The following is a 14,358-nucleotide window of genomic DNA, read 5'->3' on the forward strand; positions in this document are numbered from 1 at the left end:
TATATATATATATATATATATATATATATATATATATATATATATATATATCGGGGATGCTTCGAGGGCTCCATATATCATATTTTCATCCTTACTTGACATAATAAACATTTGAATCGCTTTTATCATCCATTCTTCGCATATATTACCGAGGATTTCTCAAGTACAGTATATACTAACTCAGCTGCTCGGAACCTTGGCCTTTGTCTCTCATTCTACAAATAGATGTTTCAAAATAGAAGCAAACAATGTATCAATATGTCTATAATATAGCCTATACGTTGGTATGGTAGGCGAAAACAAAGAAGCATGAAGCTTCAGATCTCGGTTTACGTAATGCCTATAAGGAAATCTACAGACGGAAAAAAAAAAAAAAAAAAAAAAAAAATATATATATATATATATATATATATATATATATATATATATATATATATATATATATATATATATATATATATATATATATATATATATATATATATATATATATATATATATATATATATATATATATATATATATATCGTCACAGGTGTACGGTGTGTATATAGACAAGATCTCTTTATATGAATCGAAGAAAAAAAAAATTAACAACAATAATAATAATGTGGATCATGCGCTGTACCATCCACAAATCTCGCTGCAGGGAACAGCAAAGTATAAGTGAAGGTGAAGGGCGTTCCCCGTGTGGCGTCTTACGTAACTGCACAATATTCGTTTTCCGGTGTGGAATAGAAAGAGGGTTTTCAAGCATTATTATTAAACTGGCATATTTTAATGCAGTGTTGGTTCCGAGGTGAGCGTCGCTCCCCAACAGGCAAGAATAAAGGTGCGCCGCCCCTCCGCCGCCTCCTGTAAACACTGCAGCATGGCGGCGACAGACAGGTGGGTTCAAATGTCAACACATTCACTCTTTTCGTACAGGAGTTTACTGAGTAGAGTTACTACCTGTGGATCCAGCCCAGTATTAGTGATTCTGCGTTGATATAAGTATTGCCTTGAAGTTAAGTTTGTGTCATTGGTGTTTTAAGAAATTACCGAACTTTGCCTCAAACTGTTATGTGGTGTCAACAGCTGAGGGTATGCTTATCTTAATGGGCTTATATCTTAATTACACTTTCAGGCAGCCAGTTCCTGTGCAGACTAATCGATTAGGAGGATCAGATTTACCTTATGTCACCGTAGGCTGGATTATATTTGTTGTAGTATGATACGTGAGGCCCCAAGTAGTTGGTTATTTTCAGTGCATACCGGCCGGTGGATTTTCATAATTTGCAAGACTGCTAGAGCAACAGGTTTCTTGGTGATTGTATAACTTACAGAAGGAAACATTTGTCATTGCTACTACTCATCCATTGGGGAGATGTGCTGGGGATCATCTCACTATAATAGTTGATGTTTTTATTATTAGGTTATGGTGCATAACTGTAGATTATGTAAATTCGTTAAGTCTAACCAATAGCGGCATCTTATGTATTCTACTGCCCCACCTCTCCAGGACAAGCAAGCTTGTGGACTTGGTGGGAAAGCCCCCTCATGGATGCCCCCCAACTTAAGGACACTAACCTAATGTAACCTAACCATTTACCTTAAGAAGTAGAAGGTCCAGGATGTGGTCGGTCGACCTCACCTTCTTCATCCTCAAAGGATACTCCAGTATTCAGCACTCAGTTGATTTCAGCAAAACACTGTGCAGTCTTAAGAAATGTACACCCATGTCATCTTGCTTATGGAACTGCACAATAAAATACTTTTGTTTAAATTTATATTCACTGTGTATGGCTATCATTGTCACTAGGTACCCTTGTGGTTAGCCAGCTGACTACCACAGCTGCCACAAATGCATGTGGTGATTGACATGTTGGCCTGAAGTAAATGATGTTAAATTACATTTTAATACGTCATTAAAAGGACAACTCTCATTGGTGGCTGAACGAAAGAGATACAAGAGAGCATGCGCCATTCCATATTGGAAACCAACATACAAACATGGCCATTACACTGTATCTCCAAGTGAGCCTCATCGGTATGATCTTAGAATTTGTGATGCAGCGCAAGACAGATCACACCACTGTAATGTAACCATGCGTGACCCCAAAACAAAACTCTCACACATGTTGTACAGTGAGTATTCATCACCATATATGCATAATTAAGCTGCTTCACGAGGAACTACTATTGGTAAGATTATCCAATAATTCTTACACAAACATGTCGGACATTTGATGTGTGTACCACTGGAGATGTATCTTTACTGAACTCCTTACTTGAGAATGTATAGGTTGCTTACAGAATGTATAGCTGAGTTGTGTTGAGAAAGCATACATTGTATAAAAAGTAATGTGAAATTTTTGTGGATGCCACCTTTAAATGCATCACTTATACAGCCACAATCTGAATAAAAGGATTAGGTGTAAACTTTTAAAGGATGATGACCCTTGGATAGGGATAGGTTCACTTGTGGTAGGTTCACTGTTCAGGTGTGGTAAGATGCTTGCTAGGTAAATTACACCTGAATAGAATAAGATAAAGAAAAATTGATGACATTTTAAATGCAACTTGTGTGATTTATTTTCAGACTAAGAAGTTCTCTGAAGAAGGCAAATAATTTTTCAGTCAACAGAAGAAGTATAGATGCATTAAAAAATGCTGAGGTGAGATATTTTGATGAAATATATGCCTGTACATTTTAAGAATAATTATAGTATAATTATCTATCTATCTGTCTATTTATCTTTCTACATGTGTGGTGCCATGTGACTGTGATATTACGGGAATCAATTCTATGTGTGTGTGTGTGTGTGTGTGTGTGTGTTCTTACCTAATTGTATTTTTACAGGACTGAGTCAAGCTTGTAATCTCCCATTTTTTAAAGTTGATTTGTCATGTTTATCTTTAAAGCACACAAAATTTTGTCAGTCAATGCATTCCGTTGGCTGATTGCTCTGCCAGAAAAATTATATTTCCTCAAATCTTTCTTTGCTCTTTTTTTGTACAATTTCGTACTGTGTCCTCTTAGTGTTAATTCTTATGGAACCACAAAGTCCGTGATATAAATATTTTCTTTTCCTTCTACATATTTGTACATCATGATCATGTCATGTCATTTTTTGTCTCTTCCCTAGTGTTGGAAGCTTTAGTTTGTCAAGTCTTCTTAGCTAAGATCTTTCAAGTCTTTGTAGCTGCTCTTTCCACTCTGTCCATCTTTTCAATATGTTTTTTTCAGATATAGGTTTGATACTAATGCTGCATATTTGAGTATTGAATACTTTATTAATCATTTACTCGTTCATGTATCTAAATGCTATTCTTATATTTGCCAACAAGTGATGGATGTTCCTTACTTTGTCATTTATATGGTCTTTTGGTGATAGCCTGCTGTTTGTTATTGTATCTTTTCCTTTTCAGATGTTTGAATTGTGTTGATAATTAATTTGTAGTTCCAGTCTTCGAACTTATGCAAAATTTTTTTATGTGACATTTATTCATTTGCCATTTCTTTCTCTATTCATATAGTCATGTGAGGTGTGTGTGTGTGTGTGTGTGTGTGTGTGTGTGTGTGTGTGTGTGTGTGTGTGTGTGTGTGTGTGTGTGTGTGTGTGTGTGTGTGTGTGTTTACCCATATAAATTAATCATATATATATATATATATATATATATATATATATATATATATATATATATATATATATATATATATATATATATATATATATATATATATATATATATATTACCATATTGCCTTGGACAGAGAATTGATGTTAACGAGGAGCTGGGAAAGTTGCAGCCATCACAACGCCTTCTTGACTTTTACCGAGAAAAAATCACTAAGATTGAAACAGAACACCAACGCATGTGGGACTTGCTTGAGAAGTGAGATCATGTTTTATTAATTGTGAAAATGGAGGATAGTGTGAGTGAAAGATATACAAAGTGACAAGTGATCCTGATTTGCAACTTTATATTCATTAAATGTATGCATTATGTTTATATAATTGTAGTTGTATTTGCTATTTTAGCTGTCATACAGTTGTATCCCAGGCATCTTTAATTTTTTGGGTGTTGAAGTCTGTGCGGATTTTTATTATCTCATGATTTAGTATTTAGTGTTGAGGATTAGTAATGTCAAGAAGGCTGGTCATTAAATTATGCCTTGATGTCCACATATGTGGTATATACTTTGTCTGTTAGGGAGATATTAAGAATACCTTGGAATTTACAACTTTATCCTTAGATTTCAAAATAAATATCTTAGAAAGTAATATTCTTGTATTTTCTTACTTTTTGCTGCTTATTTTAGGTGAGACATGAGTTTAATTTCATCTTTCAATGATTTTCGTGTCTACATAGATATATAGCACATTCACTGGGACATATTTATGACTTACATTATTAGATTTATGACTCGTAGGTACTACATGCATACTTATACTTATTTAGTCATCTGCTTTTACATTCAGATGTTCTTTTCCTTTTCATGATTCTCAAGTACAGGAAAGTGCATCAAGGCATGCATTTAAAGTATGATGAGTTTTAGTTACAGGTTTGTTTAACCTTTAAAAGAGTAGATTTTTGGGAAATAAAAGGCACATATGTAGCAAAGTGATATTCCAAGTAGGTAAGGAAAATGGAAATGGGAAAAGGAAAGTTGGGCTATATAATGTGAGCAATGTTAAAACATTATTCAGTGAAACAGTAGATATGAAGTGGAGAATTAGTAATAGTGTGATGTAATATAGGTAATTGTGACTTGACATGGTTTGAGGATAACTGTACAGATATGGAAGTAGTAGTTTGATGTAATTAGGATAAATTTTAAACATTTTTGCTTTGCTACAGATACAGGAAGGCATCAAGACCCACATTTGATGAAGGGGAGCGTCAGGACATGACACGTGAGCTGATTGAGCTGCGGTCAGCCTTGTCGGACATCAATGTTTTCCTCCATGCAGAGAGGCAGCAAGTTTCTCGTCTTCATGCAGAAAATGAACAGCTGCAGGTAAGTATCAATTATCAGCATCATTATTATTATTATTATTTTTATTATTATTATTATTATTATTATTATTATTATTATTATTATTATTATTATTATTATTATATCTCTGTATAACAGCAAAGAAATGAGCATTTAGAGGGATGCGACTGTAAGGAGAAGCATGTCAAGCCTGGCCAAAATCCACTTGGGCCTTGGCGATCATTTATGGCTATGTAATTGTATACCCTGAGTGTTTTGCCTGGGATTCAGTCCCTGGAAATGACCTCTTGCGTTCCTGTAATACCAAATAATTCTCCATTTCAGTAATATTGTGTATTTGCTAGATTGTTGGTTACTGCAGTTTTCTTTCCATGTGATATTTATTTATTTGTTATTCTTTATTTCCTTGGAATCTCTTAATTGTATATAAACTATTTTCTTGAGAAGTCATTTCTAAGCAGAGGATGAAGTAAGCTTAGGGTGAATGAGCAGGAGCCTTGCTGTTTCAATTTGAAATGTCAGTGCTTGTCAACCACACTATATCTGAGACTGATCCCCCAGATAGTACACCATTCAAATTCTCTAACCAGACTTTACATTTACAGCCTTTCCCAGCTATCAGCAAGAAGTGCTGTGCCTTTAAGCTCATCTTCCATTACTTCTGAGCTCTACAATCTGTCCCATTGTTTCCTAACTCTAGTTTTTATGTTTCTTTCCACCCAAGTTGTGAATGAAGTTGACACATCTTGAGGATATGAAGCACCTTTGTTTTAAATCAACTTTGGAAAGTACTCCTTTTTCTTTGTCTATCCTCATATATGCCTTGTTTTGTTTATAGAAGCTTTCTGCAACTCCTAGTAATTTTCCACTCATCCTACGAATCTGAAGTACCTGTCAGATTGCTTTTATATCAGCTTTATCACTTACATTATCTAAATCCATAAATGCCATTTTCAGTTAGCAAATCTAGAGGCTGAGAAGAAGGTGTCAATGTTGTTGACCTTGAGTGGCTTGACAGAGGGAGAGCTGAAGGTGTTCTTGCGTGATGCCCGCCGCACCACCATTGTCAAACAGAGGTTGCCACCACACCTCAGAATGCTCCATAATAAGCTGAGGGAGGACTTGCCAAAGCCTGCACCAGGACACCCAGGTAATGAGCTCAGTGGTGTGCAATTAAGAAAGTGAAAGAGGGAAATTTTTGCTCTAAAAATAAAATATTTTTCTTAGGTCTTGATCAGATGAGAAAATAGCAAGTTCACAGGTGCTCAGAATCTAAAGATCATAAATTTATGGATCAGGCTTCTACAGATGCCAAATCAATGCTGAACTTTCTTGCACAAGGTTTATTGTTTTGAAACTGTAGCCCTTGATGAATTTGCATTGGCTGTCTTCTTTGTTTTTGCTTTTAAGTGTTTGAAGAGCATATATATATATCATTAGCATTTACTGTCTACCTGAAACATAAAAAAATAATATTTGTTTTTCTTTCTTCTAGAGGAAAGTGATGAAGAATTAATCCTGAAAGCAGAGATTAACTCCCTGAAAAAGCAACTACAAGAATCAAAGAGAAACTGGCAGTGTGAGAAAGATGCTCTCCTCCAGGACAGAACATTAGTAGCCTCTGAAAACAAGCTTCAGGTCTCCAAGGATGAGGCACACATCAATCTTCTTACAGCAAGGCAAGTTAAGGATCTGGAAAAACTTTATTCTGGTATACTGTTGTTCCCTTGCATGGATGCTTAGTACAGGAAATGATAATGGTGTTGAGGTATATAATGAAAGTTGATGTTATTGGAAAAGGAGCAAGACAAACCATGATGAAAGTTTTGCTAATGTCATCAGTGCCACTAAAAACATAGACTGTTTTTATCCTTGATGTTGAATGTTGCCTTGAAATGCCACACTTACATAATCAGCAGCAGCAGCATTTTGAAGTGGATGATTTATATTCACATTTGTTAGCATTTGTTTCCCGTTTACAGCTCACCAAGCTACACAATAATGAGCAACACATCAACACATCATCTAAGTTATCTGGAATATGTGTATCTTCCTAAAGTCTCATTTCATATTTCTTGGTCTTCCCATTGGTACTTAGCCTTGGTCTTCAAAATTATAGTAAGGCCAGATAACAAGACATGTACCCATTGTTGTCACTTTTCTGATATGCTGCTTTTCAAGTCTTCTTAACTGCACATTTGCCTTACCTTGATCTTTTTGATACACTCCACTCTTCATTTATTTCTCTATCTCTGATGTTTCACACATTTCAGGACCATTTCCCTAAAGGTGTAGCCACAGCAGAAGAACTTACACCTCCTATCTAAACATTTATTTATTTATTATTTTTTTTAAATGCTTGGTCACTTGATATCTTCATAATCTTGAACAACATAAGTTTTGAGCCAATAAAATAAGTAGCTTTTCACGCATGATGTATAGTTTGATTTCACATGCAGGGAAAGATTCCATATAATATTAGTAGGGAAATTAGCTCTAAACATCCATCTTCTAACTTTTGGCTGTCATCCTAGAGCCACTTTATGATGTTTCGTTTCACACCAGTTATGTCATGTGGATGTCACACAGATGGTCACGAGTAAAACAAACTTTATGGTTCTCTTAAAGAATTGCTGAAACTATTCCTCTGTTAATAAAAAAAAATATTTTTTTTGTGATGTACTCATGCTAAATTGATAATATGATTAGTGTTTTCTTTGTCAGGATATAGGATACTACTTAGCCATGTGAACTTTGCATCCTACTCTAAGCTTTTTGTCTTTTATGTGGAGGTCTAAGGATCAGCATTCCAACTAGAGTGCATGTATTGCTTTACCAAGAGAATTACAGCAAATTCCATTTTCTTATAGGTTAGAAGAGTCCCAGAATCTTGTCACAGAGACCATTCAAGATTCATTGAAGTCCAAGTCTAAAATGCAGGATCTGGAGATGAAGTGGTTGGCTGAGAAGGACTATCTCCTCTCTGTCTTAGCTTCTATGGAGGAAAACATGTCTTTAGTCTCTCACTTGGAGGTAAATTGATTTTGATGTTCGAAGAAAATGGAAACATATAGTGTATAAGATCTTTTAAAAAATTTCTCAACAGGGATTCTCTGCATGCCAACCAGTAGATGAATGAAAAGCAGTGTTGAGGCAGAATGGCAGTATTAATTGGTCAGCAGAGGCTGTGACCTCTTTCCTGGAGAAGGTCAGGCTCTGTGAGGTAATGTGTCACCATTCTACTGTGATCCCAAGTCCCAGAACCAACAGGCAACAGCCAGTTGTTATGATTTACAGTGTGACCAACACAGTGATGAAATGGTTCTATTCCAGCCATTTAGGGGTTAGCACAGTGATAAGTCTTTTGTGATCATAGTTTCAGGTGTCACCTTAGCTGTGCTGGACAAGAGTCATATCACTGATATCTTTGGTGAGGAAATGTGATTTCCCATATTCTTGATCTCCTAATTGCTGTCATTGGTGTTTGTTCACTAACACTAAAAGTCTACAGGAATGATAGATTCTGATACCTTAATCCATACAGTGTCAACAGCATTAGTTCAGTGCTGCAGCACTCTTCTTTGCTTGAGTGTTAATGGCATTAATTTAACTATAGTAACTGCTATCTTACAAATTTGCCCAGGTGGACTGAGTGGTTTCTACACATTGCCACAAGAAAGGACAATTGTATACAGCAGTTGGGATCTGTTGGGAGACTGGTTATTTAGAATTTGTGCTTAGTTACATGGCCTGCTGCACACTACATATTTTTGCCTTAGGATGATAGGGAGCCACCTACACACCTTTTCATAACCTTGTAACAGTGCTGAGTGCTTCCAGGAGTGCTTGCAACAAAATTTTTTTATATTTTGGATAAAATTTTGGTGGCCAGTTATGTCAAATTTTAGTGTTTTTTCTCTTTTTGAGTTATAGGACATTCACGAGGTATATAATGAATGTAGCCTATATATTTTCCTAATATGCATGAAAAGCATAAACTAAACCTGGAATGAGAGGTGAAGAACACACTAAATCAACAACCTTATTCTGTCAAATCAATGATGCTTACCTTAGGCCTACACACTTCATAGACCTCCCTGATCTTGTGCTAACAGCATCATGGTGTGTCACGGAAGAAAGCTAGCACAAAAGGAGATTGAAGGGTTGACTGTGGAACATTACTATCGATGATAGTGATGCATCTAAGGATAATAATGATGATAGTGTGTTAGATAAGCATTATGAGGCTGATTTTGACAGTGATGAGTCATCCTTACATCATTTTATGTTATCTTAAGGCAATTTATGCAAAAAATGGGAAATTGAAAATTGGCTGATGCTAGTGTGTATTTGGCTGGTGCTGTATAGGTTGATGGTAGCAGTCATGAGAGCTCCAAGAGCAGTAGTAGTTCCAGGGTACCTGGGTAAACACCAACATTGCATTGGCATTGCATTGTCATGTTTGCGAACATGGGCATGCCTCAGAAATTCATACATGGAAATACACATTGATCCCTAAAGCACTTTACTTGTGTGCCTCACTGCCTCCACAACAAATATTGCTTTGATTGAATAACATGACAGCTGTAAGACTGACTTGTGGAACATGACTGAGTGCACTGTTTGGGGATGATGTAGGTGAGTCCACTTTACCAATTGGCACATGGATGGTTGTATGTGCCAATTGGCACATGGATGGTTGTATGTTTTAGTGATTTGTTTGAGGATGAATTTATGATATATCTTGTACATTATTTGGATATGTTTCCCTCTCATGCAATTGTAGGATATGGTGGATGCGAAAGGAGAACCAATTATGAATTTGATTAAAAAGTATGTGAGTAGAGAGAGAGAGAGAGAGAGAGAGAGAGAGAGAGAGAGAGAGAGAGAGAGAGAGAGAGAGAGAGAGAGAGAGAGAGAGAGAGAGAGAGAGAGAGAGAGAGAGAGAGAGTATGCACAGAAGTAATTGGAGACTTGCTATGACTACTGCCTTTATGGAGTTCCTTGGAGCAGTCATTAGAGGAGATGGATAAATACTTTAGCAGGAAAAAAAAGTTAAGAAAGAGATTTTCCCACTCAGTAATCCCCTCTTAGTATAAATTTTATTGGCTGTATTGTGATATATATTTTATTTTTACAGGCTATTGGCAGGTCAGGCAGTTATACGGATCTAACGAAGACAAAATCAACATGTGAACTTAAAGATCTGAGGCGAGAGAATGAACTACTGAGGGTAAGAAATCAAGCTAAGCCTAAGAACTTTCAAATTTTCATATTAATTTGAAAGGCAGATGAATCTTATTAGTTGTAGTTGTGGATTCACTAAACCTACTTGCAGTCATGAATCAATGCACACTGCACATTGCCTTTCATTCACTGCTAGATAGATATTCTCCATATTGGAGAATAGCTTACAAAGGCTTCATGTCCTCTCTCAGACTGAGATGGCAGAAGCTGAAGATTTATGTGCTGTTTATGAGTCCCAGTGTCTACAGCTGGAGCAGAAAATGTGCAAACTTCGTGAGGAGAAGGAAGCAAGTGAGCAGATGTTTAAGGTGAGGCAGGATTTGGATCATGGAGTCAGGCCATCAGTAAAATGGTAGTAAATGTGATTAAACTTAAGAATATGAAGGTTTAATGTATATACCAGTCTGAAATTTCTCTAACAGGAGTTGATCAAGATAAGATATTATAAGTATTATATCTTCTAACTGCTGTATATATGGAATTCTTTTTTACTCATTGATGTTTGATGCTTCCTGTCTTAATATGATTTATTCAGGTGAATTTTTTGTTGTGATGGTCATGAAGGAAAGTGATTTATTCTAGATTTACTGTTATTCACACATGAATATATTTTCATTCTCAGGAGCGAAACCAAAAACTTGCTAAACAGATTGAAATGCTAAAAGAGGAAAACATGAAGCTAGATGAAAGGCGAAAGACAGATACTCGAGGCTTTCAGTCCAGCATCAGACTTTTGAAAGAAGATATGAAGACAGTTGTCCATCAGATGTATAAGGTTTGGAAAGATAATTTTTTTGTTATTATTGACTATTTATTTTATGATCATCTACCTTGTCAAAGGAAATAAATAGCAAAGATAATATGAAATTCTTAATGCTAAGTACATGCATTTGCTGTTTTTTTCTAGCTGACAATGGCCTTCTCTGGTGATACCATACCAGTGGATTTCACAGTGCTGAATGAGATGCAGGCAGTGGCTACTTTGGTTCGGGCAGTGCAGAATACTATCAGTGAGGCCAGACGGAGGGCACTCAAGGGGGAGAGTGACCTTGTCCATACTGGAGAGTTATAGGTGAAAGAGGGGGATGAAGGTGGATGCAGAGTGAACCTACCCATTCCTCAGGACCACTTGCACAGGAGTTGGGGGAGGAAGAAGGTAATATTATAGACATTGGAGAATTGTAGGTGGGGAGAACAAATTTCTTCATTCTGGAGAACTGTAGGAAAAGGGAAACAGGGACTGTGTCCTTGAAGGCTAGTGATTAAAATTGAAAATGTTTGTCTTAATTTGTTCTGAATAAAATATATTAATATTACAATGCCAAACCTATAGGTCAGGATTATTTGATAAGAATTTTTGCCATGGCTATCCTCTTTGGTGGAATTGTAAGTTGTCTTGAGATACAGAGATAATTAAATTAGATCTATGAAATTTAGTATTTTATTGTTTTTCATTTTTTGATATATTTTTTTCAGTTTCAAGAATTGAACTGGGATGTCCCTTCCAGGTATTTTGGTTCCTATGATGTGATAAGAGGATATTTATGTGCATAATATATTTTTTTAATGCAAGTCTGAACTTGGTTTTTTCCTTCCTTTAAAATGTGTGAAGCTGTGATGGTGGGACATGTAGGGAAGCATGAAAGGTAAGCACAGGTGTAGCTAGAATGTCTTCTTGGGATAAAAAAAAGTTCTTCCTAGATAGTATGTTGGTATTTTATTATACTGACTCATGAAACAGAGAATCCTTCAGGCAAGTTTGATGAGTTTTTTTCTTGACAGTCTTGGCATGGGATGAAAATTAGTTAATGCCAGATGAGAGAATGAATATTGTTCTTATCCACTCTGAGTAATAATAATAATAATAATAATAATAATAATGATAATAATAGTATTATTATTATTATTAAATATTATTATTATTATTATTATTATTATTATTATTATTATTATTATTATTATTATTATTATTATTATTATTATTATTATTTTCATCATCATTATCACTATTACTATCATTAGTAACATAATTATACTTGTATGTAATCAGTTAATTTATTTATGATTTTCATTTTGCGCTGACTATTTATCACGGATATAATTCAATAAGTAATTTTGGAAATTGAAAAAAAAAAATCTATTTACATTGTTTATTTTATATATTTATTTGAGTGAACACAGTCCTCCCGTCCATCTCTCTTGTGGTGCTTCTGTGTTAATCACTCCAATAAGGATGGAAGACCATGGTTGATGTGATTATTGGAATGGTTTAGTTGTGACATGCTTGGTTTTCCATATGTGGCCGGAGGAGTTTTAATGAAATAAATGAAATTACTAAGAGGACATGAAGATGAATAGTAAAGTTGATATACATGTTTCCGATGTCTAGCTTGCATAGCCAAAGTATCACACGGGGACGATTTTGCTCCATTACACGCTTTACCTTGAGCAAAGATTGTCGAGTTACTGAGCAAAATTATGGCACGATTATGCTGGTGTCGATGGCAGCCATTTTAAGTAACATTATTATTTTGTCATATTCTATCTTAAATAATGTTTCCCTAGTAATATTAGGCTGAACAGGGTTAAACAGCTACTACTCATCATGTGTAGGGAGAGGGGAGTGCAGAAAACCACAGGGTATAAGTGAAATGAGGGGAGTTTGGCTGAGAGGAACTGAGGGACTTATTTTGCTGCTTTGTCTAGTAATGTCAGGAGTTCTAAAGGGTATATAGTGATGAGTGGCTGCTCAAATGAATAGAATAGGGCTGAAAACCGCTATGTGCGAAATGAGGTTCTCCAGTGTAGTTGGCGAATTTGCCTGAGGCTTTTTTGTATCAAATGGCGTTTTTAATGTGATACCAATTAATTCATCAGGAATATTGGTCTTGTATTTACTTAGTTTAATACATGTTCAAATAATGGCCATGTATTGTACTAATCTTTAGGAAAAATTAATTTACAAAAATTAGTTTAGTCACTCATTAAAAATTGGCTCTTTATGATCATGTATCACAGAAAACGTCTCTGCTTGTTTTGTTTGTCTTGTGAGAAAAAAAGTTTCGTGTAATTTGAGCACGGTGGACGAAAACAGGCTTTGTCCACCAAAATCCTCAATGAACGTCGTTCACCGAGCAGAATAGTGTCCGTGTAATAACACTTAACATACTTGCGCTGGTCTCCTTTACCATTGCTGGAGTATCTTTGTACGAGAGAGAGAGAGAGAGAGAGAGAGAGAGAGAGAGAGAGAGAGAGAGAGAGAGAATGTGATCTCAGTTCTTTACTTAGCAAAAATCTTAGTACCTTTATATATATATATATATATATATATATATATATATATATATATATATATATATATATATATATATATATATATATATATATATATATATATATATATATATATATATATATATATATATATATATATATATATATATATATATATATATATATATATAATATATACACACACACACACACTCTCTCAGAAGTCATTATTAATTTCACAATTATATTCGTTTATTAAAAACTTGACATTAAATAGAAACTTACAAGGGTGCATAAAAATTTCATTTTTTTATTTATTTATTTTATTTATTTTATTTATTTTTTTACTCGTCTTATCTCTTTCAATAATAAATGTATGTTTTGAACTCTGTTTAACACGTTTCCAACCCAATTTTGTGAAACTATTTATTGGCGGAATCACAACCTGGTATTCCGTGACAGATCAAATATACAAAGAAATGAATTTTGTAAACATAATTATAAGGTGGAAACAGCTCGAAGTGGAGTGTGTGAACACCGCCATCCAACGACAGCTGTGAGTGAACAAGGAAGTCACGGTGTGGTTGGAGACTGCCACTTTTAGAGGGGTGACGAGAATTTAAGGGAAGGCAACCTCCATGGGATTAGAGGATGCCGGTCTTACTGAAGGACTGAACTTCTTCCAGCCTTCTTGTGGAGGCTCTAAGCTCAATTATATATAAGCAGGTGAAGACTGGGAGCTGAGCTCTGAGTGGAAACCGAACTTGCAAAATGAATAGATAAATAGTAATAAATAATGATAAATAATAAATAAGTAATGAATGAGTATATAGATAAATGAATATAAATGAATG

At 35.1% G+C, this 14,358-nt stretch overlaps 1 protein-coding gene across 4 annotated transcripts; it reads left to right on the forward strand.

Moving 5' to 3' along the window:
* Positions 1-616: 616 nt before the first annotated feature.
* On the forward strand, positions 617-11,810 carry LOC135107949 (coiled-coil domain-containing protein 77-like). 4 transcript variants are annotated; one of them, XM_064018404.1, is made up of 12 exons: positions 617-672; positions 787-888; positions 2,582-2,657; positions 3,758-3,879; positions 4,846-5,005; positions 5,942-6,134; positions 6,480-6,663; positions 7,855-8,017; positions 10,125-10,217; positions 10,423-10,539; positions 10,854-11,006; positions 11,139-11,663. In XM_064018404.1, exons 2-12 carry the CDS (start codon positions 872-874, stop codon positions 11,301-11,303), a joined length of 1,443 nt encoding a protein of 480 aa, XP_063874474.1. In that variant the 5' UTR covers positions 617-672; positions 787-871; the 3' UTR covers positions 11,304-11,663. The 4 variants fall into 4 exon arrangements, 3 of the variants coding, with proteins under 3 accessions (XP_063874474.1, XP_063874477.1, XP_063874475.1); XR_010272068.1 differs by adding an exon at positions 11,708-11,810 and having other exon boundaries at positions 641-888; positions 11,139-11,387; XM_064018407.1 differs by lacking the exon at positions 3,758-3,879 and having other exon boundaries at positions 641-888.
* Positions 11,811-14,358: the final 2,548 nt, after the last annotated feature.

Source organism: Scylla paramamosain, chromosome 16, assembly GCF_035594125.1.
Source record: "Scylla paramamosain isolate STU-SP2022 chromosome 16, ASM3559412v1, whole genome shotgun sequence".
Lineage (NCBI taxonomy): Eukaryota > Metazoa > Arthropoda > Malacostraca > Decapoda > Portunidae > Scylla > Scylla paramamosain.

What these genes read in the sequence shown, in the direction of transcription:
- LOC135107949 (XM_064018404.1), top strand. An exon ending in CTTTAGTCTCTCACTTGGAG is followed by an intron (nt 8,018 to 10,124) that starts GTAAATTGATTT and finishes TTATTTTTACAG; the next exon opens with GCTATTGGCAGGTCAGGCAG. An exon ending in GAGAGAATGAACTACTGAGG is followed by an intron (nt 10,218 to 10,422) that starts GTAAGAAATCAA and finishes GTCCTCTCTCAG; the next exon opens with ACTGAGATGGCAGAAGCTGA.